Source organism: Onychomys torridus, chromosome 11 (assembly GCF_903995425.1).
Source record: "Onychomys torridus chromosome 11, mOncTor1.1, whole genome shotgun sequence".
In the NCBI taxonomy this organism is placed as follows: domain Eukaryota; kingdom Metazoa; phylum Chordata; class Mammalia; order Rodentia; family Cricetidae; genus Onychomys; species Onychomys torridus.
This window is the reverse complement of record NC_050453.1, coordinates 20,658,118-20,684,862: the sequence shown is the minus strand read 5'-3', so window position 1 is coordinate 20,684,862 and position 26,745 is coordinate 20,658,118. Positions and strand designations below refer to the sequence as shown.

General features: G+C 39.7%; 1 protein-coding gene across 1 annotated transcript in view; it reads left to right on the top strand.

The window, feature by feature from the left end:
- Nucleotides 1-26,745, top strand: part of Fmn2 (formin 2) — a 351,969-nt gene that overhangs the window by 207,269 nt on the left and 117,955 nt on the right. The window contains exons 9-11 of the mRNA XM_036202265.1: nucleotides 22,299-22,390; nucleotides 22,545-22,674; nucleotides 23,699-23,845. Coding sequence (XP_036058158.1) covers nucleotides 22,299-22,390; nucleotides 22,545-22,674; nucleotides 23,699-23,845 — 369 coding nt within the window. The remainder of the gene's footprint in view (nucleotides 1-22,298; nucleotides 22,391-22,544; nucleotides 22,675-23,698; nucleotides 23,846-26,745) is intronic.

Sequence of the window (26,745 nt, the reverse complement as noted above, 5' to 3'; positions counted from 1 at the left end):
GCTGCATTGCATACTTTTCTTTAGTATATTGAATGATTAACATTACATCTAAATGCATCTGAAATATCCATGGACAACTGTGAGTTAATTTTTTTTAACTTTTCATTTTATTTCATGTTGAGAAAAATGAACAAAAGAATCCTGAGTTGTTTGTAAAAGAGTATTAAAATGAAGCTAACCCTTGGAAGTCAATCCTGTTAGAAGTTCAAAGGAAGGAAAATGTGGGTAAAGCTAGAAGGAAAACACTCCTACACCCCTGTGTAATTAACCAGCTCTAATCCAACTTAGAGGAGGGGGAAGGCAGGTAGGGCAGAAAGAATGAGAAGTCTAAATTTACGCTTCTCAGGATTGAATTGCAAAGGCATACTTTATAGTCTTAGTAATCTTCACTTAGGGTGGTACTTGACATACCAGCAAACTTTAATCTGGAAGAAGGCTGTAGTGTGTCACATGATACAGCACCCTGAAAAGCATACACTGTGTGGCGTTAGTGAAAATGAATTGGATTAACCATCTGTGTTCCTCTAACTTCCTAGAGGAATTTAATTGATTCATGTTTTCAGCAACAGTTAGTCATCAGTTTCTTCAAACAAAAATGTATTGACTTTCACAGTGTAACGATTTTAAAGCTCCCCAACTCTCGTATTTCACTGTTCCATTGAGTTGGCTTGTGGAATCCCTGTAAAGCTTGTTCACTTGCACTTGCAAATATATTGAAGGTAAATTTCAGAATTAAAAACAAAAAAACCTGTAGATGTTGAATCACTCACAGATTGGTTCTGTAGTCTTAGTAAAAAACCTTCAGATTATAAAATTACTGTGCTTGTTTCTGAATAACCCACCGTGCTGCATCAGTTCCTAGAAAATGAGTTCAACTCATTAACACTGCTGCAGTAGTAACTGGAGAATGGTGTGGGTTGCTTGTACTTGCTTTCCCCCTTCTTTGTTACGTTGGATTTGCACAGTTAGTTTCCCAAAGGCCCCTTTACTGAGAGCACTTAGCATCCCATGAAGTCGCTATTCACGTGGACAGTCCATTGCTAATTGCTGTGTGCAGATATGTGTGCCGTGCAGGTCTCTTTCAAGGTTTTCAGCAGAGAAGCTGGTTTGAATTTTGGCTGTGTTTGTACATTTGTTTTTAGTTCTATATAGTTCTGGCTACTTTACCATCTTTCAGGTCTCTACCCTCCAACCACCTGGCTTTGCTCAGTGCCTCCAGGAGGCTTAGACTCTTATACCACAGCAGCAGTGAGCCAAGCTCTTTCTGACATCGTCCTCCTGATGAGAGGCCATCAGATCTTGTGTTCCCCTTCCATCCTGCTTTGCCAGCAACTGTTTCCTTATGGCAGATATCTTATGCACTTACACTGTGATGTTCCTCCTCACTGCTCACCATTTGCTGTTACTCACTTCTCTGGCCTGTGTACTGTGATATAGTCTCTCGGTCTTCATCATCCTCATCTTCTCCAACCTCATGACATTTTTCCTCCTTAGTATTGTCTGTCCTTGACATGCCACAAGTGCCACACTGGAAACAACCAGGCCTGGTGACTCCTGCCTTTAATCCCAGGAAGTGATGGCAGAAAGCAGAAAGGTATATAAGGCATGAGGACCAGGAACTAGAGCCTGGTTAAGCTTTTAGGCTTTTAGCAGCAGTCAGGTGAGATCCATTTGGATGAGGACTCAGAGGCTTGCAGTTTGAGGAAACAGGATCAGCTGAGGAATTGGCAAGGTGAAGTGGCTGTGGTTTCTGCTGCTTCTCTGATTTTCCAGCGTTCACCCCATAACTAGCTCCAGGTTTGATTTTATTAATAAGACTCGTTAAGATTCCTGCTACATTATTTGATTTTGAATGCCAGGCTTTGGAGCTCAGGAGATGGCTCAGTCAGTACGTGCTTCCCACATAAGCATGAGGACTTGAGTTCCAATCCGCAGCACCCTTATCAAAATCTGGTCTTAGCAGTTTGTGCCCGTCGCCTGAGCCCTGGGGAGGGAGAAACATGAGGACCCTTGGAACTCACTGGCCAGCCAGCCAGTCTAGCAGCATTAGCAAACTGTAGGCTCAGTGGGAAACTCTGTCTCAAAAAATAAGGTAGAGAGCAATCAAGGAAGACATTCGGTGTTGACCTCTCATCTCAACATGCATGTACACACACACACACACACACACACACACACACACACACACACGAACATGTATGTACACAGATATACTGTCTATACAAATAAGCTTTCTATAATCATAATTTGAATAATAGTGTGATACCAATCACATGGTCCACAAAACCTGTTTAATTAAAATTTTTAATTTTATTATTTGAACCATCAGTTATATAAATAACATATATTAATCATATCCACTCCCGATCTACCCTCCCATTCCCCAAATACACACCCTGCTACTTTCATGCATACTTTTGCTCTCCTTGCTTCTCTCTCTCTCTCTCTCTCTCTCTCTCTCTCTCTCTCTCTCTCTCTCTCTCTCTCTCTCTCTCTCTCTCTCTCTCTCTCTCTCTCTCTCTCTCTCTCGTTCTCTGAGTCCAGTGAGTGGTACCTTCATAACAGTGGGTGTGGTTCATTCATCAGTGTACAGGCCACCTACTCACAGCCACACCCCTAAAGAAATAGGATCCCCACTTCTGTAATTCTGAGAATTTGGGGGTTATATGTCAGGTTTAATCCGTTTACATCTACTGTGACTACGGACACATTTGTATTTAGACCTATCATCTTATCCTGTAGTAACTATTTATGAAAATCTCCTACATTTTCTCCCTTTCTGCCTCTTATTGGCATCACTAAATGTTCTTGATATTTGCAGCATATCAGGAGATTTATGCTGTAAATGACACAGGTAAGAAGATGATATATTTTCAGGAGAGAACTTGAAAACAGTAATAGAGTCAATGAAGGACTGGGGCCCTAGCTCTGTGGTAAAAGGCTTGCCTAGCATACAAAAGACCCTGGGTTCAAGCTTTATCACCACAAAATGAAATAAATTTATAACTAAAGATAAATCTGCTTTTAAAAACTTAAAAAAAAAAAAGTAATAGGATCCCAACAGTCCTTGGCAGTCATGAATTGCCAATAGCTCCTTGGCTAGAAGTGGGGCCTCATGAGCTGCACCCACCGATGCTGTACTGTTGCGTGCCTTGATCTCCTGGAGGGAGGTTTTATGCAGGTAACCTAGGCTTCTGTGAGAGCATGAGTGCAATGATGCCATGTCATGTCCCAGAAGATCACATTTCATAGCACACTTCACCACTCTCAGGCCCTTTCCACTCCTTCTTCCAAGACATTTCCTGAGCTTTGGGCAGGGAGGGATTGGAATAAATGTTCCATTTAGGACTGAACATATAAATAAGCACTTACTCCCAGTACTTGGGCCAGATACGAGTCTCTCCATTGACTACTGCCCATTGCTAAAGAATCTTGATGGCAACACTAACTTGTGGAGAGAATTCCTGACACGTCTGCTCTGAGTTGAAAGGCACTTTCTCAGATCCCTTTGGCTCTAGCAGGACCCAAGTGGGAAAGGGGCTGGTGTGAATCGTTGGTTTCTGTAGTCTCGATGGATGTTCGCATGATTCCTGTTCACGAGGAAGGGGAATTCCTTTCCTAGGAGCCCTGCATTCCACTTTGGCCTGTCCTTAAGAGTCTTGGTGCTGTCCAGTGTATGTGAGGAGCAGCACTTACCTTCAGTTTCCTGTGCTGATTCCTTGGAGCTTACATGGGCTCAGATTCTCAGTTCTGTTGTTAGCTTTTCTGCTGAGGCCCCCATCGGTCTTAATGACTTCATTTCCAGACACAGTCTATTGTAGAAGTATCCCTGTTTTCTTTCAGAGTTTCAGGTCAGATTTCCAAGGCACTGTCTTACCTAGAAGTTGAGGGTTGCTTGTTACTTTAGAAAACTGTCTCTGGCTGGTCTCAAACTCACAGAGATCTGCCTGCCTCTGCCTAGCCTGTGCCACCAGACTTGCCTTCTCATACTTTTCACCAGGGCTTACCGTATTACATTTGAAGATTAGCATCCTCCTTGTACAGCAAGAAGACCAATTAAAAAAGTACCTCTTCTTGCCCCTGCCTCTTTCTTTTCCATATCCACCCACTCAGCTTCTGACTTTGACATCAGACTGGTCTACAGAGCGAGTTCCAGGACAGCAAAGGCTACGCACAAAGAAACCCTGTCTTGAAAAACAAAAACAAAAGAAATTACGAAGACCCTAGGGAAATTAACCACTTAAAGTTGGTTACCTCATTGTACACCTCGACCCTGGGTATATACCACTTACATTCAGGTGTCAGTTTTCATTTCCACAAATCCAGTACACAGCTTGCTTTTGCAGCAAATACTCTCCCCCAACCTTTAAAGAAATGTACTATCAGTACATTCTATTCACACACAAATGGAAATCTTCTGATATCTATAGGGACAAACTAGAAATTAAGGAATTTCTAATGTTATTTGATTCGTTTAATAATGTAAATGCTTAGATATGATTGAACCAAACTTTAAGTCACCCCCCCCCCCAAAGAGAGTTTAGATCATAAAGGCTGTGGTGGTTGGAAGAAGGGAAACAAGACTTTCAACTATTGTTGTGATCCCAGGCATCCGTTGACTAGAAAGCGGACGGGGAGGGCGACTATGCTATGCCTAGGACCAAGTCACATTATCCTGAAAATTACTAGTCTAGCTACTGAATTCTTTTTGGTCCATCCTGACCAAAATGAAGAGATAGTCAATATTTCCTCTACTTAAGGAGACAGAAAGGACGGGAGAAGGAAAAAGGAGACGTGCCTGTGATCATCTCCATTCCTTAGAGAAGTAGACAGAGATGTAGTCCTCAATAAATATGTCTGCAGCCTGTCAGTGCTCCCTTAATCCAGCTTTGATCCCTGCTTCTATTTCTTGTCGTGTTTGAGTTCTAAATGTAAACTTGTTCAATAATAGGGATACTTGTTTGTGTCTCTTTTTATTACACAGTCCTTTGGTCCTCTCGTGACATTCCCCTCCTCACCCTGAACATGAATTTTACATCTTTGTGTGTGGTGGTGAATTGTTTATATGTTCTCGTCTCTCCACCAGCCATTGTTTTCACATTTGTTCTATTTCTCCGTGATCATCTTCTTGCTTCGATAGCATTAACAAACCATTTTTTGCTCAGTAGGATGCAGAAAGTGTCTCTCTCACATACACGCTCAACCCTTCAGCAATCTGAGGAAGACAGACTCTCTGACACACACACTAAATGTTTCCCAGTAATTTTCCATGACGCCAGGCCAGCATTAGTGAAATGATACAGTTGGCTAGCAGATATAATAAATTTTTTCAACCTGGTGCCATAAATGTCTGCTAGACCACCCTTACACATTCTTTTTTCTGCTGAAGTTAAATGAATGAACTTAAGACTAGGAACATTGTGGTTTATGTAGAAAACTTCCAGGTTTGGCTTGAGTATGATTATGTAAAGAGGTTTTTTTTTTTTGTTTTTTTTTAAATTCATTCCTTTTCTTTTCTTCTTTTCTTTTCTTTGTAATGGTAGCAGAGTGTGTGAGGAGGAGTGTTGGCATTGAATCCAGGTCTCTGCACAGGCTAGGAAAATGTTCTTTCTCCAACTTACAACATCTGCTATGATGGTTATTTTAAATACCTGCTATGAACCGTGCTTATCACTGAAACTAGATCCCGAGTTGAAATTACATTACGCATGAACAGAAAAAACAGTGCATGGCTTTGACGTATGGTGCTCGATATGGTCATCAACTTTCCTTGCTTATTGCTCATGATTACAACAGCTGAAATTTAATTGGGCAATAAATTTATTAAAGGAGTAAATAATTAGCTCTCTCAATCAGATGTAGAACTCCTAGTATGTTTGCCTTCACTGGACTTACTTAGTGGTTCCAGATGGCATCCCATGTATATTTGCTTCTGAATTATTTTGTATTCTGTTATGTTTACACAGAGTTAAATGTTCAAAATTTGGAGGTTCCTCCCAAATACTCTATCCATTGGATATGTAACTTTCAGTTTCTGTGGCACGTTATAGCCTTTTAAAAAAATTCACCTCAGCCCTTGCAATTGCAAAGATATTAAGTGGTTTTGTGTATTTCAAGTCCAAGATCTGGAGGCAGTCGTGTGGGGATCTGTGGGATGCTCTACTGCTTACTTTTCTGTTGCTTTGATAAAGTGCCTGACAAAAGTTCCTTGAGGAGTTTATTTGGGTTGAAAGGTGCAGTCCATCATGGCTGGGAAGGCAAGGTTGTCAGACTGTGAGGCAGCATTGTATCCACAGCCAGGAAGCAGAGCTGAGTGCAAGTATTCCACTCACTTTCTCCTTTCTCTTCAGTCCTCAACCCCAGCCCATTGAATTCCACCACCCACATTCAGGATGCATCTTCCCATCTCAATGGCACACTCCAGAGACTTCTTCCCAACAGACAGACCTAGAGGTTTGTCTCCAAGGTGATTCTAAGTCCTGTCAAATTGACCACCAGTATTAATCATTACAGCCATGAGAGTGCCCTGGAAGATTTTAAGATCAGAAGAGGTGTGGGCTGGCAAGATGGCTCAGTAGATAAGACTACCTGCCACCAAGTCTGACAACCTGGATATCATCCCTGGAACCCATGTGCTGAAACAGAGAACTGACTTCTATCAGTTGTCCTTTGAGTTCCACTCACCCCACACATAAATAAATAAGTGGGGGAAAAAAAGAACAATTAAAAGTTGTTTTTTAATTCACCTCAGCCCTTGCAGTTTCAAAGATATTAAGTGGTTTTGTGTATTTCAAGAACAAGATCTGTAGGCAGTAGTGTGGGGATCTGTAGGTGAATAGTAATATACTTACCACATTCTCTTGAATATGTAAGAGGATAGTTTAAGTGGCCTTTTAATAATAATAATGTATGTGTGTATTTTCCTTTTAAAACGCTGAGACCAAAGTAGCTGTTTAAAGATACAAAGGGTATTTTATCAATTACATAGTTTACACACACACACACACACACACACACACACACACACACACACACACACACATATAGATATCTTTAGTATTCACAAAATGAGAGAGACCATCAAATTTCATATATTTCACATGGCCTACATGGATATGCACCAGGTCCTGTGCATATAAACTGCAACTTTTAGTTTAGTGCTTTTATGGAACTCATGAATGTGTGAAAGAAAGGGTCTCTGATTTTTGTGCCTACTAAGAAGACTCTTTATTGTCCTTTTGGCTTGGCTTGTCCAACATCAATATAATGGTTTTTGTTTTATTTTATTTTATTGCATTGTGTCTTATTGTTATCTCTTTGAAGCCTGTTCTTTGCTAATGAGAGACAGAAAGGGAATGGATTTGGATGGGAGAGGAGGTGGGGAAATACTGGGAGGAATAGAGAGAGCGGAAACTGTATTCAGATTATGTTGTATGAGAAAAGAGTATATGTTTAATAAAATGGATAGAAAGAATATATGCTTGCTGTGGAACAATGCCAATATCAATGGGCATATTAACATGGGAGGGGGAAAATTTGCCAGCTTCTACCCCTAGACAAAGAACTACGTGCCGCTGGGAGAAGGAGCAATAACCTCTTTCAGGGATGAGACCCTTTGTTGGTTATGTAATGTAGAGTCATCCGCCTTGAAAAGCATATTCTTAACCACCAGCAAAAATTTGTGTGTGTATGTGTGTGTGTAAGACAACAATAATGGACAAAGAGGCTGTTGGAGATATAGGAAGAGTTTAAGGCAGGATAGCTGGAAGGCTGGAAGGGGCTAGAGAGAGGAAAGGAAGAAGAGAAAGTGATGCACTTCTATTTCAGTTGAAAACACATTTTAAAAAAAGAACAGCTACTTATGTCCGACTACTCCGGCAATTAATATTATAGTAAAGATTTGCTGTGTTGGCCTTTTTTTGTGAATGGTGAATGTGAGATGAAGTGATCTTGGCCCACTGTGGTCAGTGTAAGAGCACTCCCTGAAGGGAGCAAGGAAGTACTAAAGTATATTGGAGCAGTAAGGGGGCTCACAGTGAGCTGGTGAGTGAGGTGATTCTCAAATACTGCAAAGTATTATGCCAAAGAGAACAGCTAGGGACACTCCTAGATTTAGTTGGGTAGAATTATGTAAGGAAGCTGATTTGAGGATTAGTAAGGACAGATAGGGTCAGGTTGCTCTGGGGTAGCAGAGCATCCTACACAGAAAGACTAAAGTCTGTTTCTGAGTTATTGTTTAGACTGGACTTAACCAGAAAAGTTGCCTCAATGATGTGGGATGAAAAACAACTAAGTGGATAAAAATGCACTTCTGCATTTCATGGTTCTCTTGAGCAATAGAACCAATAGAATGAGTGTACATTAAAGGGAAATCTATTAAATTGACATACTGTATGGCGTGGGTTGTCCAACAATGGCAGCCTCACACTGAAGAGGCTGAGAATCAGACAGCTGCATAGTCACAAGGCTGTATGTCCTAAGTAGTCCAAACCTGGAACTGAAGGGTTGGAAGGTTCCAGGAGAGCTGCTGGTCTTCAGTCTACACCAGAAGCCTGAATTAGCTGGTTTTGATATCAGTGTAGGAAGCAGCCGAGGCAGCAACAGGGAAGATGAACTTGCAGCAAGAGTGAAGGCCGTCACGTAAAGAGCAAAGTTCCCTTTCCCATCCCTCTCTTATTTGGGATCCCACCAGAAGGGTCATCCACACTTAGGGTGGGTCTGCTCACATCAGATAATCTGATCAAGAAAACCTCCGCAGGAATGTCTGGCAAGTTATGTTCAATTGATTTGACATCTAGTCATGTTGGCAACGAAGTTCGTCCATCACAAGAATATCGAGCTTTCCAAACACAGCAGAGACTTTGGAAACCAGATGAGATGGACACTCAGGCCTTTTTGATCCTTAAGTTTTGCTTCACTTTTTAGTAAGTATAGATTCATCATAGATTGCAAAATAGTATAATGATGTCCTAAATACCTTATCAGATTTCCCCAAGATCAATTTACTCAACAAGAGTAAATTGCAATGGAAATTACATTGGTGTATTCTGTGGACTATTTCAGATTCTGCCAGGTTCACATGCACTCCTCTTCTGGGGTGGAGGATTTTGCATATGTACTTGTTTGGGTAGAAGGTTCTTATCCTTTTCATTACATGTATTACCTTATCGCCACAATCGAGATACACAAATCTTCTACCCCTAAACATGTCCCTTATGCCTTTTTTATTTAAGAAAAATTTTAAATTCATTTTACATACCAACCACAGATTCTCCTCCCATTCCTCCTCCTGATCCCCCCAGCCTTCTCTACTCAGGCCTATGCCCCATCCCCTCTTCCAAAAGGGTGGAGGCACCCATGGAGAGTCAGCAAAGCCTGGTACATTCAGTTGAGGCAGGACCAAGCCCCTCCCTACTGCATCAAGGCTGAACAAGGCATTCCACCATAGGTAATCGGCTCCAAAAAGCCAGCTCGTACACCATGCATAGATCCTGATCCTACTGCTAGGGTCCCCTCAAACAGACCAAGCTATACAACTGTCTCCCATATGCAGAGGGCCTAGTCCGATCCCATGCAGGTTCCACAGCTGTTGGTTTAAAGGTCGTGAGTTCCTATGAGCTTGATTCAGTTGTCTCTGTAGATTTCTCCATCATGATTTTGATCGTCCCTGCTCATATAATCCCTCTTCCCTCCCTTCCACTGGACTCCTAGAGTTCAGCCTGATACTTGGCTGTGGATCTCTGCATCTGCTTCCATGAGTTACTGGATGAAGGCTCTATGATGACAGTTTCGGCATTCACCAATCTGATCACCAGAGTAGGCCAGTTCAGGCACCCTCTCCACTATTGCTAGTAGTCTAAGCGGGGGTCATCCTTGTGAATTTCTGGAAATTTCCCTAGCACCGGGTTTCTCCCTAACCACATAATGTCTCCCTCTATTAAGATATCTCTGTCATTGCTCTCCCACTTCATCTCTCCCCCAGTTACCTCATGTTCTCATCTTCCATCCTCTCCCCACTAAAGGTCCCTCCCTGTCCCCAGTTTACTCATGGAGATCTCATCTGTTTCCCCTTCCCAAGGTGATCCATGTGTCCCTCTTAGGGTCCACCTTGTTTCCTAGCTTCTCTGGAGCTGTGGGTTGTAGTTTGAAAATTATGATGCCCTTTTAATTATACCCTCTACTTTCTTTTTCTCTTTTCTTCACCTTTGGCAGCCAGCCTGCATGAACATGCACTCGTGCATGCACATGCACACTCACAGACACACAGACACACAGATACACACACACACACACACACACACACACACACACACACACACACAAACCCACTTGATATATTTCCTAGAATCTTGTGTTCTGTCTTGCCTGGGTCTGTTAATGCTTGTGTCTAAAGGAAGTTATTCATTGAGAAGTGCGTCCTATGTAAAATGGATGAAGAAACCTGTTCTCACATTGCTAAACCATCTTAGAATTGTCTTTTTTCCCATCCTGTGTAGTGTGACTCTTTCAAGATCCACCCGAGTTTTAAGTCAGAGATAGACGAGAGATTCCACCTCCTTCTGGGGGAAGTACTAGGCTATATTAAATCATAATGAAAAGCAGATCATTAACAGTCAGTAGTTATCCTAAGGTCCTGAGACGACGATGACAAAAATGGTGGTAAGGATGCAGAAGGGCGGAGCTAGTTCCCCAGACGGTCACAGGTGACTCAGCAGGGGGATTCTAAGTGTTAGAGAATTCTCAGTGTTACCATAGTGACACAAAGAAGAGGATGAGGCAAAGCAGACGGTACTCTCTACAGATGATCTTCAAGCAAGCAAATCCTGATTCCTCAGAGAATGTTTGCAACCATATGATTAGCTTCCAGGAGGCCCATGCATGGCATATTGCTGATAGTTCCTGGAATGACATGAAGATCATGGGCAGTGGGTCATAAGCCCACCCAGGATGCTGGCAGTCTCATGTTTTATTGAAGAATCTGCTTAAAGCTTTGTTGTTGATATTTATAGTTGACTCTCTTAAGTGATATAGTTTTGGAAATCAAAGTGGAATCCTTCTACCAAGTTCTTCATCAGTTGTATAAGGAAGTACTCCTTGGAGCCTCACTTGGAAATGACAGCTATAATATGATTACATCTTGCACCTCAACCAACTCTTTCAGATCCAATTTGTTCTACTTCCTAGTCCTTGGAACTGTCAAATGTTGAATGTATATGAAGGCAGTGAGAACGGCCCCTCTGTCAAGGTGACTGCCTTTCCTGAAGCACCCATGTGGACAAAGAGACACACATAAGTGGGCAGTACTCAAGAGAGGAAGCTCCTTCAATTAACCACGACCAAAGTGATGATAAGCAGTGCTTTGTCTCTTGAAGCAGCGACTCAAACAAAGGAGAAATGCAGAGATGCAACTGAATACTTTTACAGCCAGCTGAAGTTTATTCTAAACCAAGCTGCATGTTTCAAACTCCAGATAAAGTTTGTCTCACGTGGCTGCAAAGGTCCTGGCATTGCTTCTCTAGTTCCTGTTGCAAGAAAAGATAACATCAAATACGTCTTGAATTGATTCTTGCCAAATTGGGGGGCGGGGGGGGAAGGGATCTTTCCGTGTACTATGATGAAATAATTCATTGCCTCCAGACTCTTGGTTGTGATAAAAAAAAAAAAAAAAAAAAGTTTTTTAAAGGAATATGTTCACAGAATTTTGAAAAGAACTGGGACCCATCAAAAACAACAAGTGCTTCATGTATTTCCTGGAATTGTGTGAGTGTCTCATAGCCTCCCAAATTTATCTGAAATCTTGTGTTGTAGATACTCTTGTCTGGGCCCATTCATACTAGTGTCTAAAGGGAGTTGATTACATCCATTTAGAAGAGCCTTCTTTGTAAAGTGGTGACGAAATCTATGGCTGATTTGCACCTATCTTCATGTTGTCAGACTATCATGACGACAGGGACACCCTGGCTTTCTAGTTAACATGGGTTTTGCATGTTATATATCTGGAGATGTTGAGAACATTGTTCAAAGAAAGCCTCCCTGTGTTGGAGCGGAAGGTCACCCTGGATGTCTACATAAGTACTGGTCTAGATCATGTGATCATTGTTAGAGCAGCAGATTTAATTACAGTGGAATTCTCACAAATCAAACCTCAGAATTATCTCTCAGGAAATGAAATGAAAGCTCCCTGTTTAAGCATACAATCCATGTGCAGCTGGCTGGAGCCTTCTGGATCAGGACCACAACATGCTGGAGGCTGTTGAAACACCCGTGAACATTTATTTACCTGTAGTTCTAAAGAGAATGGGCAACTACCAAAAATTTCCCTCTCCCTCAACACAATCCCACTGTATAAAAAAAAAAGCTATAGTTTTTACTGTATTTCTTATTTTGTTAAAGTACAAAATTTATCCTATAGTTTCTTGGACTTTTGACTTTATTAAAATCTGTTTTCTTGCGTATTTTGTTAGTTATGTAAAATTATTACAAAAGACCAGCATAACTTTTTACCATTTTCATAATGTGAAAATGGATATCGCTGTGGATATCGCTCTGTGTAAATAAAATGCTGCTTGGCCAGTAGCCAGGCAGGAAGTATAGGCGGGACAAGCAGAGAAGAGAATTCTGGGAAGAGGAAGGCTGAGGGAGAGACACTGCCAGCCGCTGCCATGACAAGGGAGATGTAAGCCACGTGGCAACTTATAGACTAATAGAAATGGGTTAATTTAAGATATAAAAACTAGATAACAAGACACCTGAGCCATTAGGCCAAACAGTTTAAATAATATAAGCATCTGAGTTTTATAAGTGGGCTGTCGGACTGCCGGGCTTGGCTGGACCTGTAGAGAAAACTCTAGCAACAGTCATGAGTCTCAATAAGGCATGCCTAGTATCTATGATGGTATTCCCTCACTTTTCCCAAACACCAGCCAAGCACCTCCCATTTTCAGTGGACCTGGCAGTCATAAAAGTGTTTACATTTGGGTCTCCTGGGCTGTGAAGGTTGTTCTCCATCACAGAGCCATGTTGTGATGTCCCAGGAGGCCTATATCATCAGGGACCACTGTGCTGGACAAGAAGAGGAAGAAAAGAGTGGTAGGGGAGGACTGAGAGACGGGGTGACTGCTGGGGAAGTAAACGTGAGGTTTAGATTGGAAAGAAGGAAGTTTCAGTGTTGTACTGGCAGATATAAAAAGTGATTGTGTTACAGGAAAAAGGTTAGTTCAAAAAGAGAGGGTACGAGGAGTAATAGAAGAAGAGCAAGGTTGTTGAGGCTGGAGTGGAGGAAATAATTAGTTTGAAGGGCTGTTCCTACAGAATATCTCATGGGCCAGAGAAAGGCATACTTCCTGCAGCCACCATCCAGTATAAAATGGGATTCTTGGCCACTTTCATTGTTTTGACAGATGTTCTGATGTCCATTACTCTAGAGCCAAACACCCCTGTCACTGTACCCTACTCTTTCATCTCACATTTTATATACCTTTCTCCGCACAGCCATCACTTCCTGGGATTAAAGGCGTGTGCTTCCCAGTGCTGGGATTGAAGGTGTATGCCACCAATGCCTAGCTCTGTTTTCCCTCCTAGACTGAGTCAATCTTATGTAGTCAGGGTGGCTTTGAACTCACAGAGATAGAGACGAATCTCTGCCTACTGAGTGCTAAGATTAAAGATGTGTACCACCATTGCCTGAACTCTGTTTAATTATTTTTTCTGTTCCAGAAAGGAGTGGTTAAATTGAAAGCAGAGTAAGAATTAAACATAAATGAGGAAACTTGAAAGCAATACAATTTAATCTTCCCTCAGATATTTATTAAATGCCAGCTTTGTTTTGGCATGCGTGTTGAACTATCAGTACAATGATGAGCAAAACCATCAATTATTTTCATACCGTAGATCTATTTTCCTAGGCCTTGAATGGTCTTTTAAAGTTATGTGCTCCTGGGGAAAATTGCATTTCTACAGGGACAGTTTATTACGTGGGGGCATGGGGTTGGAGAGTCACTATATGTTGGGTCCTGAAAGGCCTCTCTAGACTAGAAAGATTGAAACTGAAGCAAGTGTGGGTAGATGTGGAGAGTGAGAAGTGTAGGGAACATTATGAGTACAGGCAACAGCAGTGATGGATGGTATAAGAACCCAATCTATTTGAGGAACAAAGAGAAATCTATTAAGAATGGAACATAGGTAGCAAGGGGTAAACTAGGAGATGACTGTATTGGCTTTCTAAGAATGCTGAGGTCTGCTATATCTAGGAATGATGAATAGCCATTAAACACTTTTAAATAGTGTATGCATTATCTTCTATGCATCACTAACAAGCAGTCAGATAAAAAATCACCATTGTATTATGAGAGAGCCAGAGGTGGTTGCTCAGGCACTAGGCAGGCAAGATATTGAAGCAGAGAATTGAGCTATCATGGTAGTTAGGACCAGAATGATGGCAGTAGAGGTGCCTGTGACACTCAGTGATTTATTGGGTGTAGAAATAAAGTACAGAGACATCTAAATGACCTCCCAGCTGTCTGGGTAGGAGCATTGCTTCAGGTATTGGAATAAGTGTCATTGAAGGTCTGGGGAGAAGAAAATACGAGTTTGATTTTAGAGATGTTGATAATAAAAGTTAAGAAAGCAGTGTCTACATGGAGCAAAAGTCTTGGTTAGAGGGGAACTATACTAAAGATGAATGTCATGTCATTGTTAGGAATAATTAATAAAGGAGATGCATGGCATCAGAGAATTAGAAAGTCAGAAAAGGTATGGTATTAAATTTATGAAAAAGATGTAATGTAAGTAAGTACAAGATTACCCAAAATATTAGAATATTTAGAATGTTAGAAGTAACAGACTTTGGTTCTTGAGGAGAAGGCAAAGATTTAATAGAGAAATCTCATGAAATTGGGATGAATCTGGACAAAAGAATTTGGAGGTTTTGCCTGCCCTAGTATTTCTACTGTATATCCCTCAGATTACTCATAGCTTTGGGATACTAATCGGTACTGGGTAGTCATTCTCTCTTTTCTCACATAAATGCCTGGTTTTTTTTTTTTGTTGTTGTTTTGTTTTGTTTTTGCTGTATTTAAGGGATTTGAATAAAGGAATTAAATATCCTGAACCAACATAACTTCTAAGACTTTATATTTAGCATCATGAGTTTTCAAAATCCATATAGTATATGTAATTCAAGGGATCTTAGAGTTCAAATCTGTGTCCTCTAGTACACCATTTGAGATACAAGATTGCTGCTGATTAACACATGGATAGACATGAGTAACAGAAATGGAATATCAGTTGTCTCTCAATAACTTCATCGTAAGATCCTAATGCTAAAGCACCCACATCCCTGTGTCACAGGGCAAAAAGTAATCAAGCCAGTTCTTACATTGATGCATCTTCCCTATTGTGTAGTTGTAACACGCATTCCTGAATGGACTTAATAAAAAACCCAGGGGCTGGAGAGACAGCTCAGCGGTTTAGAGCACTGGCTGCTCTTCTAGAGAACTGCAGTTCAATGACCAGCACCCACATGTCAGCTCATAACTGTCCGTAACTCTATTTCTAAGGCATCTAAGACCCTTATACCAATGCACACAAAATGAAGTTAAATTAAAAAACAAACAAACAAACAAAAAAACCCAAAGCCAGATATTGGGTTAAATGCTGAAAGATGAGAGAGACAAAGGAACAAGCCACAGCCACCAACCACTTTTTACCTCACCCACTCCTCAGCCTGAAAAAGCCTCTAGCTGAAAGGAACACTTCTGTCAAGAAGCCTTTAGTTCCTGTCTCCTCACCCCTTATATACCTTTCTCTGCCCAGCCATCATTTCCTGGGATTAAAGGCGTGTGCTTCCCAGTGCTGGGATTGAAGGTGTATGCCACCAATGCCTGGCTCTGTTTTCCCTCCTAGACTGAGTCAATCTTATGTAGTCAGGGTGGTTTTGAACTCACAGAGATAGAGACGAATCTCTGCCTACTGAGTGCTAAGATTAAAGATGTGTACCACCACTGCCTGAACTCTGTTTAATCTACTGGCTGGTTCTGTTCTCTGATCTTCAGGCAAATTTTATTAGGGTACACAACATGTCATCACAAGTAGATTTCATAATGTCAGACAGTGCTGTGCAGGGTGCTGGGGTTGGAAGAAGTGGTTAACAGTCTTATCCAGCTGTGAATTCTGCCAGCTGCAAGAAAGACCAGCTACATCAAGTTTCACAGAGACCTTCTATTGGTCAATGTGCAGTGAATAAGAGAGTGTGATGTGCTCAGCACTAAATGGAAGATTTATATCCCATCCCTCACATCAAGTCTCAGAGATCATCCATGATTAAAAAAGGGGGAACAGGGAGTAGAATGATTGTAAAAGCCATAGGTTGGCAAAGACTGGTGTGAAATCGTGTTTTTCACACGTTAGAGTCCTTGTACTCCTGAACTTTTTGTGGTTGTGATTGCCTATGTATGAGACAAGATCAAAATAGTCAAAATCCCAGCATGGATGCAGGAGGGATTCATGAAGTCTGACCCCAAAGAAGGAGCTATTGACCACTGATGACTATCAAGGGCTCTGGGTCTTAGGATATGGGGGGGGGATTAGTGATGAAAATCAGGAAATCTGGGTCTACACCAGCTTTTTTGATTTGGTGAATAGGATGCCTGAGTTTTGGTATGATGATTTTCAGTAACTGACAAAAATACCTGGGTTAGCAGCAACTGGGGTTCACTTTCAGACAAGCAGTAAATCTTTGGAAAAGGTCTAATCTAATTCTTCTGCAAATAAACAGAGTGGAAGTGGGGAAGATGTGCACATAGTTAAAATATGGAAGTCTCCAGAGATGCAGTCCTTGTCCTATAGACTAAAAATGATTTCATTTGGCAAAGGAATTTCTTGAGTGAATGTAAGCAAACAGGGTTTGGACACAGAAGGTTTCTTAAGTGACTAAAACTAGAAATTTTCTGTTATTAATTGGTGTGTGAGTGTGTGATATGTAGCAAATGACTGTTATCCCCATAAACAAGCTCTAAGTGACACACGAGCATCCCCTTCACACATGAGAGTTAAATATAATTTTCAAAAGCAATATAAGAAAATAGCTATAGAAGTCCCACATGAGCAAGAGTGGTTTATTGGCAGCTTGATAGATTGTATTGTGGGATTTTGCTTGAATTTGAAGCTCTCTCTCTCTCTCTCTCTCTCTCTCTCTCTCTGTGTGTGTGTGTGTGTGTGTGTGTGTGTGTGTGTGTGTGTGAATTTCCACTGTTTAGTGCAATGCCTGGTAAATAATATACGTTTGGATAAATGAATCCTCCAAATTCCTCTTTTTTTTTCCTTCAAAACCCAGCATCTGTGGTTACCAGAAACTGGTGGGCCAGAAAAAGAAGAGCCTTTGAGTTCCAACAAAACCCAAACCATCCAGTTTGAGTTGTGGTAGAAATTTCAGTCATAGTTTGAGATAATTTGTATGGTTGAAGATAAGGGTAAGAATTTGAGACCCCAGTAGGTATAAAAACACCAGACATTTACTTGATCCTTCGTGTTTTGCAAGAAGAAATTCAGGATGATGGGCCAGGAACAATTATACATAGTTAAATAGAGCACAACCCAGCTGATTAGAGTAACATTGTCTAACAAATACAGTATATTTTGGACCTCATTCTTGTACTTTCACACTCATTTCTATGTGTTATATGAAAAAGCACTCAGTGGAGTTGTACTAAGTGAGGGTATAGATGACTTAATTCACACATATTTTGGATGGGTATAGTCTTCTTTTTGTATCTCTTTGTGTGCTAACACTCAACAGAACTGACTCCATTTCAGCCATGCACAAGTATCTATTTTAGACATTGTTTTATCTCTTAAGGGCCTTTGCAATACTACTAGGATGATAAATAATTGCCATTATTTGCCTATCATGCCTTTAGTGTTTGTTGCTCATCCTTGTTTTTTCTGCCTTCTCTCTGCCTGTGCTCACAAGATTTATGGCATCTTGACACAAACTATAGTAATCTGAGAGGAGGACACCATAAAGTCAGGCTGTGGGGTCAGCTTATAGAGCATTTTCTTAATTAGTGACTGCTGGGGGAGGGCTCAGCCCATTGTGGGTGGTGCCACCTCTTGAGCCAGTGATCCCAGGTTCTATAAGAAATTAGGCTGAACAAGCCAGCCGTGTGGAGCAAGCCAGGAAACAGCATCCCTCCATGATCTCTGCATTAGCTCCTGCCTTCAGGTTCCTGCTCTGTTTGAGTAGTTGTCCTGACTTTCTTTGATGATGAACAGTGATATGGAAGTGTAAGCCAAATAAACCCTTTCCTCCCCAACTTGCTTTTTAAGGTAATGGTGTTTTTTTGTTTTTTTTTAAACAGCAATAGAAACTCTAAGTTACTCCTCAAATCAGGAAGCTACCTTTTGCTGTTTATTAGTTGTTTGTTTCCCTATTCATTTCTTGCCCAATTTCCTATCTTTTTTTTAAGTTACCTATTGATAAATATATACCACAAACCATATTAGTTAGTGGGATGTAAAGACACATAAGACAGGATCTTTTTCTCAGAAAGTTTCAATTTCGATTGAGAAAGTTGTTTGTGTATTTAACTATGATCATCACCATCATCATCTAGATACTGTGGTAAACACAGGAATCTAGCACATGGCAGCTCTCATTTATTCTGTTTCTTGGGCGGAAATGCTTTTATAATGAAAATGGGGGTGGGAGGCAGGGGCAGGGCAAGCTTTCCCAAGGTGGTATTTCGGGAAAACCAAGTGTATTAAACCAAGGTTCAGGAAGCATATTCCAGGCAGAAACTCTGGACCACCTGAGACATTGGTAGATGACTGTGCCTCCAACAGTCACTAGGAATGGGAGAAGTGGAGCAACATCAGCAGCAGATCCTGAAAGCCAGAACTTTCCTCTTCTTTTTTATGCAGCCTTCTCAGGCTAGCCCAATGTGCTTTTACCCTAGAAGAAAGACACAATCAGGATATTGAGCCACTGACATCTTGGATGTGTTAATTAGCTACAGGAAGTAATATCAAAATGATACTGAATCTCATCCCAGGAGAACCAGTGGCATTGATAGTGAATGGGAGAAAAAGCAGAGCCTAAGAATATTTAAAAATAACTTATTTAGAGATCTTATGTCTTCTACTTATAACTCCATGGGTGTGGAGTCCTCTTTAAAATGCCCTTATTTTATGCTACATTCATAGAAGCAGTCTTCTGGAAACCGAAGTGAGATTTAGAGCCCACCATGAGAGAATTTGCTCACTTTATGGGAAGGATACTGAATTGTGTGTGTATCATATTCCAGTCACCGGAAACTACCAGAGAAGCCATCAGATTTTCAAGGAGACTCACCTTCATGCCATAAAAACTGTAAAGAAGTCACTAATACAGAAATCAAAGAGTTTAAAAAAATTCTGGTCCTGACATATTTGAAGAAAACTTGTAAATGTTGGAATTGGCCCCAGAGAACAGACCAGTGTTTGAATTTAGGAGGAAACATTTTGCCCAATATAAAACTATTTTTTTATTTTGTTTTTGAAGTGTTCTTTAAAGGCACAATACTAGTTTAAAAACTGTTTACTTTTATTGCTAGAAGTCCTCCCTTAAGTATGAAGGTAGTTAAAAATGATTTAGTCACCAAACATGTAGGAGAAATCTACCCCATGGACATTCATGGGTTCCTGCAGTCTGTCCAAGAGGCTCTTCAAAGCAGACCTATTTTCATAATAACAGTAAGATGGTATTTGACATTTTGATAGCAGCAGACATGTCCAATCTTCTGATAATGTGACAATACATTGTCATTTACAAATTTCATAGTCAAGAACCAAACAATTGGGCTGCAAAAAGATTGCTGATACTTTTTAGGTTAGTGATTCTTTTAGCTAAAACCTTTCTCAAGAATAGTGCAGGAGAACTCTCCAGTTCTGAAGGACAGGAGAGCTCAATGCACCTTAGAGTGGTATATCTGTGTCAGGCAAACTTTGCCCAGGTGTGAGTGAGTGATGGTATTAATGCTGTTGGCCTTGAAGTTCAACTCTGGGGACTCAACCATATATATTTTGAAAAACATTTTTTTTTTTCTAACTTACTGGTTCTACAGTTTAGATAGAGTTTGAATGTCCCTTACAAAGGGCAAAATGTTGGACACTTAGGGCAGTGTAGGAGGTGATGGAACTTTTATAAGGTGGGGCCTAGTGGTAGGTCCTTAAGTCATGGAGCAAGCTGCTTTGAGAAGGTGCTAACATTGCTCTTATGAAGCTTCTGAGCTTATAGTAACTCTGAGCTTTTCAGAGGGAGTTTTAAGACCTAGCCCAAATTCTTTTGGCTTTTATTTGGCAATGTGATATCTCTCTTCCAGCCATACTCCCGCCACTTGTCACAGGGCTTTCTGTGAGCTGTACTATACTTGTTTGGACTGTCACTCTATAAAGCTAACAACTAAATAAACAATAATTCTTCATAAATTCAGCCTGTGTCAGGTATTTTATCAGTATCAATGAAAACAAGGATTAGTATGAGAATTTAGCACTGTGACCATGTGTTGACTGTGTATATATATGTGCTATGTGCAGATGTTTGTATGAGGTGGCACTAAGTGAACTCCATAGAGAAAAATCAAAACCAGAATGGATACCATCATACACTTGCATCTGTGAAGAGGAAGAGAGTGTGGGTAGCATGGGCAGAGTGACAGTTTCTCTCTGCTGTCCCTGAGCTGTACCTTCAGACCAAGGCAGCTGTGTTTCTTCTAAAGTGAGCGGAATTGGCCTGATCCCAAACGGGATCACAGAATACTTAGCATTCATTAAATGTGTCTGAATGCACAACAACCAGAATTCATTTACAATCAAAATGTAATGATGCTGAGGTGATTCTAGCAGCCTTTGCACTTCGTCCTGCACATGCCATACAAACATTTGCAAGAAACATTGCCTGAGCATGTTGGCTCAGGTTTGAAATGATTTTATTTTATATACCATAGTGTTTTACTGTGTACACAGTGTGGGTGAGTGCATGTGCATGCTTTTGTAGGAACATAATGGTTTAATTACAGGAAACAATGACTGTTCAGTTTTCCTACTCTCCTTCCTCAGTATATATCAAACTCTTCTTATGCTAGGGAAGTGTGGAAGACACAAAACTATCTGAAATTCTACAAGGAGCTTAACTTTTATATAAGGCTATGATAGTTGGTGGAATTTACCTCTTTTCATATCCTTCTAATATATCACATCCCAAAGAAAAATGTATCCAATTCTCTGCGTCAGCTCCCCACTTTTGTTGACCTGTCATCAATTAAAGATGCTTCTTTTTGAGGTTAGATAGTTATGTCTTTGTTTCTGAGTAACCAGTTAATTAACATAGAGCAGTTCACTAGCATGGATGCTGCCTACACATTCCCTAGGGACCTCTTTACTCAGTCTTATACTTCCATTCTAACCTAATACAGTTTTAAGTTCTGAGGACTGCCTTTCTAACTCAACACATGGCCATATATATGACTCTGGAGTACATATGGACGATGCAATCTAGGCTCATTGGACACATCTTTGTGAGGTATAAAATTATGTCTGAGTAGAAGTAAAACTGATACCAGTGTTCTGTAAGAAGAAATAAGTGTTTGCTTCTGTAAACTCTTTGCTTGTATTAAAAATGAAGATGATTCTCTCCCATAAAGAAACAAAATTTTTAGCTTACAATTATAAACGGTAGAAGGAGACAAAAGCAAAATATGGCTGGAGCTATTTTTGTATCAAAAAATCATGTTCAACAAAAGCATGAAAATCTTTTATTTTTGTTCCAAGTTTTAATAGCTTAATTGCACTTTTCTTTTCTCCAAGTATAACAAAAGCAATACACAATCATTGCAATAGTTAGATATTTTTAAAGACATTTAACATCAAATTACTTCCAAATTTAACTTATTTGAGATCTGAATGAGAACTATTATGTTAAAACAAAATTATGGCTTTCTAGAAAGTAATATAAATAGACAAATAAATGAAAAATTGAAAAACATTATTTTATGCTTTAAAGAATAACTATCTTTCAGTGCACTAATAGTCAACGACATAATGTGGGGGATTTAGGCAGGATCTGGATTTTATTATGCGTATTTACACTTTAAAATGCCTCACATATTAAGTCAAGTTTTAACACAACAAATGCTAAGAAATTAAAATATAGAGAATTCTGCTGTATTGCAACCACTATTATCTAAAGGAAGCCCTAGAAGAGATTAAAAAAAAAAAAAAAAAAAAGACACTTGACCTTTTTTTTTTTTTTTTTTTCCTTCCAGAGAGCACAGTCAGATGAACTGGAAAAAATTGAAAAGCACAGTCGATCTTCCAAAGACAAGGAAAATGCCAAGTCTCTTGACAAACCTGAACAGTAAGTGTGTCTAGGGACCTGGGTGGGCAGTCAAGGCTGCGGGTGGGCTTCTCACAATGGGAAGTGATGGACCCTGGGTGCGTATTTGATGTAAAGGAAGCACTACTGTTTGGGTGGCTTACAATTTCCTCCCTCCTTGCCGTTGTCTGCCTAGGTTCCTATATGAGCTGTCACTAATCCCCAACTTCTCAGAGCGAGTCTTCTGCATCCTGTTTCAGTCAACGTTTTCGGAGAGCATTTGTTCAATTCGTCGCAAACTGGAATTGCTACAGAAATTGTGTGAGGTAGGGTTCCAGACCAGAGAAGTGAACACAAATTCTGGTATTTAATTGTGTTCAGTTGTGTTCTCATTTATTTTTATGATTTTTGTTTACTTGAAATACTTGAAAATTCAAAGGATAGCAGTCCTACATGAGGGGATATTTGAGGACTATGCTTCAGGAATAAAGTATGTGTTCCGTCATATTCCCAAGGCAGTGGGACCGCATTGAGATCCTTGACATTTTGTATAAGTTTCCTGGGATCTCAGATCCTAGTGCTTTCACCAAAATCAAAGCCCCATTTTCCATATTCTGTCAGATATCAGACTTCCAAATGGAAGTGATTTGAAGGCACACCCTTTACTTTTGTTTGGGTTGTTTGTTTGACATGATCCCTCAGTAAAGTGTTAATATTTACTGTACACAAATGACTTTTGGAATAGTCATTTAACTCCATGGAAGATAAATACTCTTCTGAATACAACAAATAAATTTTGGGCTGGAAAGACCAATATTAGCATTTAAAGCAATTTATCAAAAATCATCAGGAATGTTTGTTCTGATTGGGGTAAATCATCTCCAAGAATAGAAAGATATTACCAGAAACACTTTCAGAGAAAGTGGCACAAAAGCCTGAAGGCAGACAGGGTTCCGGGGGTGGAGAATGTGATCTTCTGGGTAACAAACCTAAATCTGGAATTCAATCTTTATAAGTGCTTTTTGGGATTCTACAGTTTATGCCAGAAATCTGTTGTTCTTAACATTCAGACAATTAAGGATAATAGAGGTGATATTATTTTCTAGAAATTCTCATTGTGTGTGGACCCAAATGGCATCTCGTGGCTTCTACAATCATGCTTGTTAGTAGAATGCCATTGTAAAGCAAACTTTGAGATGCTATTTTTAAAGTATACAAAATAATGTAGGAGGACATAGTTTGGCTGTTACTCAAAACCTATTAGTATAATATGATTAACTTGATATTCATTTTGTACGATTCAAATAAAACAGTGTGTAAGAGAAACATCTTTGCCATCCTGTGTTATAGACATTAAAAAACGGACCAGGGGTCATGCAAGTCCTGGGTTTGGTTCTAGCCTTTGGGAACTACATGAATGCTGGAAACAAGACTCGGGGACAGGCAGATGGCTTTGGACTTGACATTCTGCCAAAGCTAAAGGATGTCAAAAGCAGCGTAAGTATTTTGTGTTAATGGTTGCATGAGCACATTTTGTTTTTAAATAGGTTTGGCTTTAAACAAGATATAATAAGTATCCCTTTCTGTTCTGAGTTCAAAAGTTTCACACACACACACACACACACACACACACACACACACACACACACACCCCACATGAACTTACGTTTATGTAACTTTTGAAGTAGTGTATTATATAGCCCCAAATAGCCTCAGGCTTACTATATAAGTGAACTCTGGACTCTTAGGTTTCTTCTCCAAACTAGTTGGTTCTACAGGTGTGTGCCTCTATTTCTGGCAAAACTTCAGCATATTCTGAGCTAGGTAAAAGTAGCTCATCTGCATATCTATATTTTAAAGAAGTGATAATTTTCCTAATGGAAATTTGTAATGAATAATTATGTAATATAATGTTTTTAAATAAAACTAAGTATTTCTTCTTGTATCAAGCCTGCTAGGTTTTTTTTTGGGGGGGGGATGTTGTTTGGTCTGAAACTGACAACTAATCATTTTCAGTGAATTAGGAACTTTGCCCATTGTCTTTTCTTCTCTAGGCAGTTCGGAAAACAAAACAAAACAAAACAAAACAAAAACCAAACATTATTGAAAGTCCCTATACACTGTATACTGTTCTTTCTGCTGGCATGTATGGCCATGTCTAAGTCTGATTGTAGGTCTAGGTTTTTTGTTTCTTGTGGGGTTTTTGTTGTTGTTGTTGTTATTGTTTTTGTTGTTGTTATTGATGATGGTGGTGGTGGTTTTTTTGTTTTTATTTTATTTATTTATTTATTTTTTAGATAGGGTTTCTCTGTGTAGCCCTGGCTGTCTTGGAACTAGCTATAAGCACAGGCTGGCCTTGAATTCAAGAGATCCACCTGCTTCTGTTTTCTAAGTGCTAGGAATAAATGTGTGTATCACCATCATCTGGCTGACTTGATTATTTTTATCCCTAGTTCTCTGAGGTGGTTTTGCTGTTGTTATTTAGAATTAATACTGAGGCGATTGTAGAGTAGAAATGAAAAGGTAAAGTTAGGGATGTCAGTGAGGCTCACAGATGAGATAGTAAACTTAGAAAGTAAAAGTCACGCTTCCCTGAAAGAGAATTGCTGTACAGAAAGAACATCAGGGTGGGAGAAAATATGAGAACACTTTTTTTAAGTATTGAGTTTGAATGAATGATTGTAGAAGTGAAATTTGTCATCCTGAGAGAATGCAGTACTCATCATCATGAGAGAGATTCAGCATCCAGTGATTTTTTTTCCTTTGGAGAGAGATACGGCATGCAGTCCTCATCTTCATGAGAGAGAGAGATATGCAACATGCGTTCAAAATCCTCGTAAGTGAGATGCAGCATGGAGTCATTGTCCTCATGAGAGAGCTGCTTCTTATAGTCTCTTTAGTCAGTCAGGACTCGACTATTTACTGATTCTCCATGTTTGCACTAAGCATTTATCAATCTCTAAGTGTCTACAGTGCCAGACACTAAATGTCTGAAATTGGATAATAGTCTTTTTGTTAATTCAGTTTGGGGTTGGGGTTGTTTGCTTATTTTTGAGACATGGTCTCGGTAGCATAGGCTGACCTCAAACTCGAGGCAGTCCTACCTCAGCTTCCCTGGTGCTAGGATTACAGTCTCAGCTAATTTTCTCTTGCACACTAACATCAGGTAATTTTTATGGCTTTCATATGTACTCAAGTATGCATATTCAAGTGCTGTTGTATTTATATTATAAACATTTCATAGAAACAAACTTCTAATTTATAGATGTAATAAATCGTATGTGCTAAAAACTCAGGTCTATTTTTCAAGTGGATGTTTGTTTAAATAATCACCAAAATAACCTATAATAAAAATACTGAGACAAGAAGCAAAGTATTTAATAATTAGTACACCATTGTCCTCTCATAATATCTATGCAAGACCTTTTGAATTTGAACTTTCTCTAGGATGCAAACATAAGTGTATTTACTCCGTCATAATATTTATAGAGACTGCAGTTTCAGATGAACCAGAATATTCTCTCAGTATGCCTATAGACAAGCGTTTAAAAGATGTTTTACTAACTGACTCATGTACTACTGTTTCATTGATTGACAATTTAGGACAAAGAATAGAACTCAAGTTGTTTGAGCCACAAGCAAATCCTGTCTGATGGGGAAATCTTTAATGACCATATTGCTGTATCCCATGAAACTTGATTACTGAATGGCAATATTCTTTTCATAAATACAGGAAAACTCATGCCTAGATTCAGTAACAGAAGCTCTGAGTACAGTTAAGTTTAACAAGATTTATTTGCAAAAGAGAAAGTTCTAGGGTCAGGTAATATTACAGACCAAAGATTGTTCCAAATGCCCTGCCTGTATCCTAATGAATGCAGGTTGTATTTACAGGCAGATGTAAAATACAGAAAGCCAGAATCAAAGCAGTTGACATTTGTCTTACATGGCCATGATTTGGAAGCTTTCACCCTCCAATTGCTTGGAAGTCTCTCTGGTGTGATTAGCTGAGTCTCAGTTACTTGGGTATGAGTGTATACTTTTAGGGCAGCATCAAGCTGGGTTGCAGTTCACTATGTAAAGGAGCCATTCTGGACCAACTTTATCACCAAAATATAGAGACCAAATTAGGTCATTAGGTCATATCTGTTGTAATTTAACAGTAGAAATATTTCAGAGAATTTATATTGTGCACTAGACTTTCTCAGACTTAAGTTATCTGTTGATTAATTGGCATAAGGCAAAAAAACTTAACTAAAATTAATGCTTCTAGATGTGCCTGGAAGGAAATAAAATATTGTTCTTTGAAAACTTTAAAGAATATAGAATATAAACTAATTTTACATTTTCAAATGGTATATACATTTTCTTAGTAATAGTAGCATAAGTATTAATTC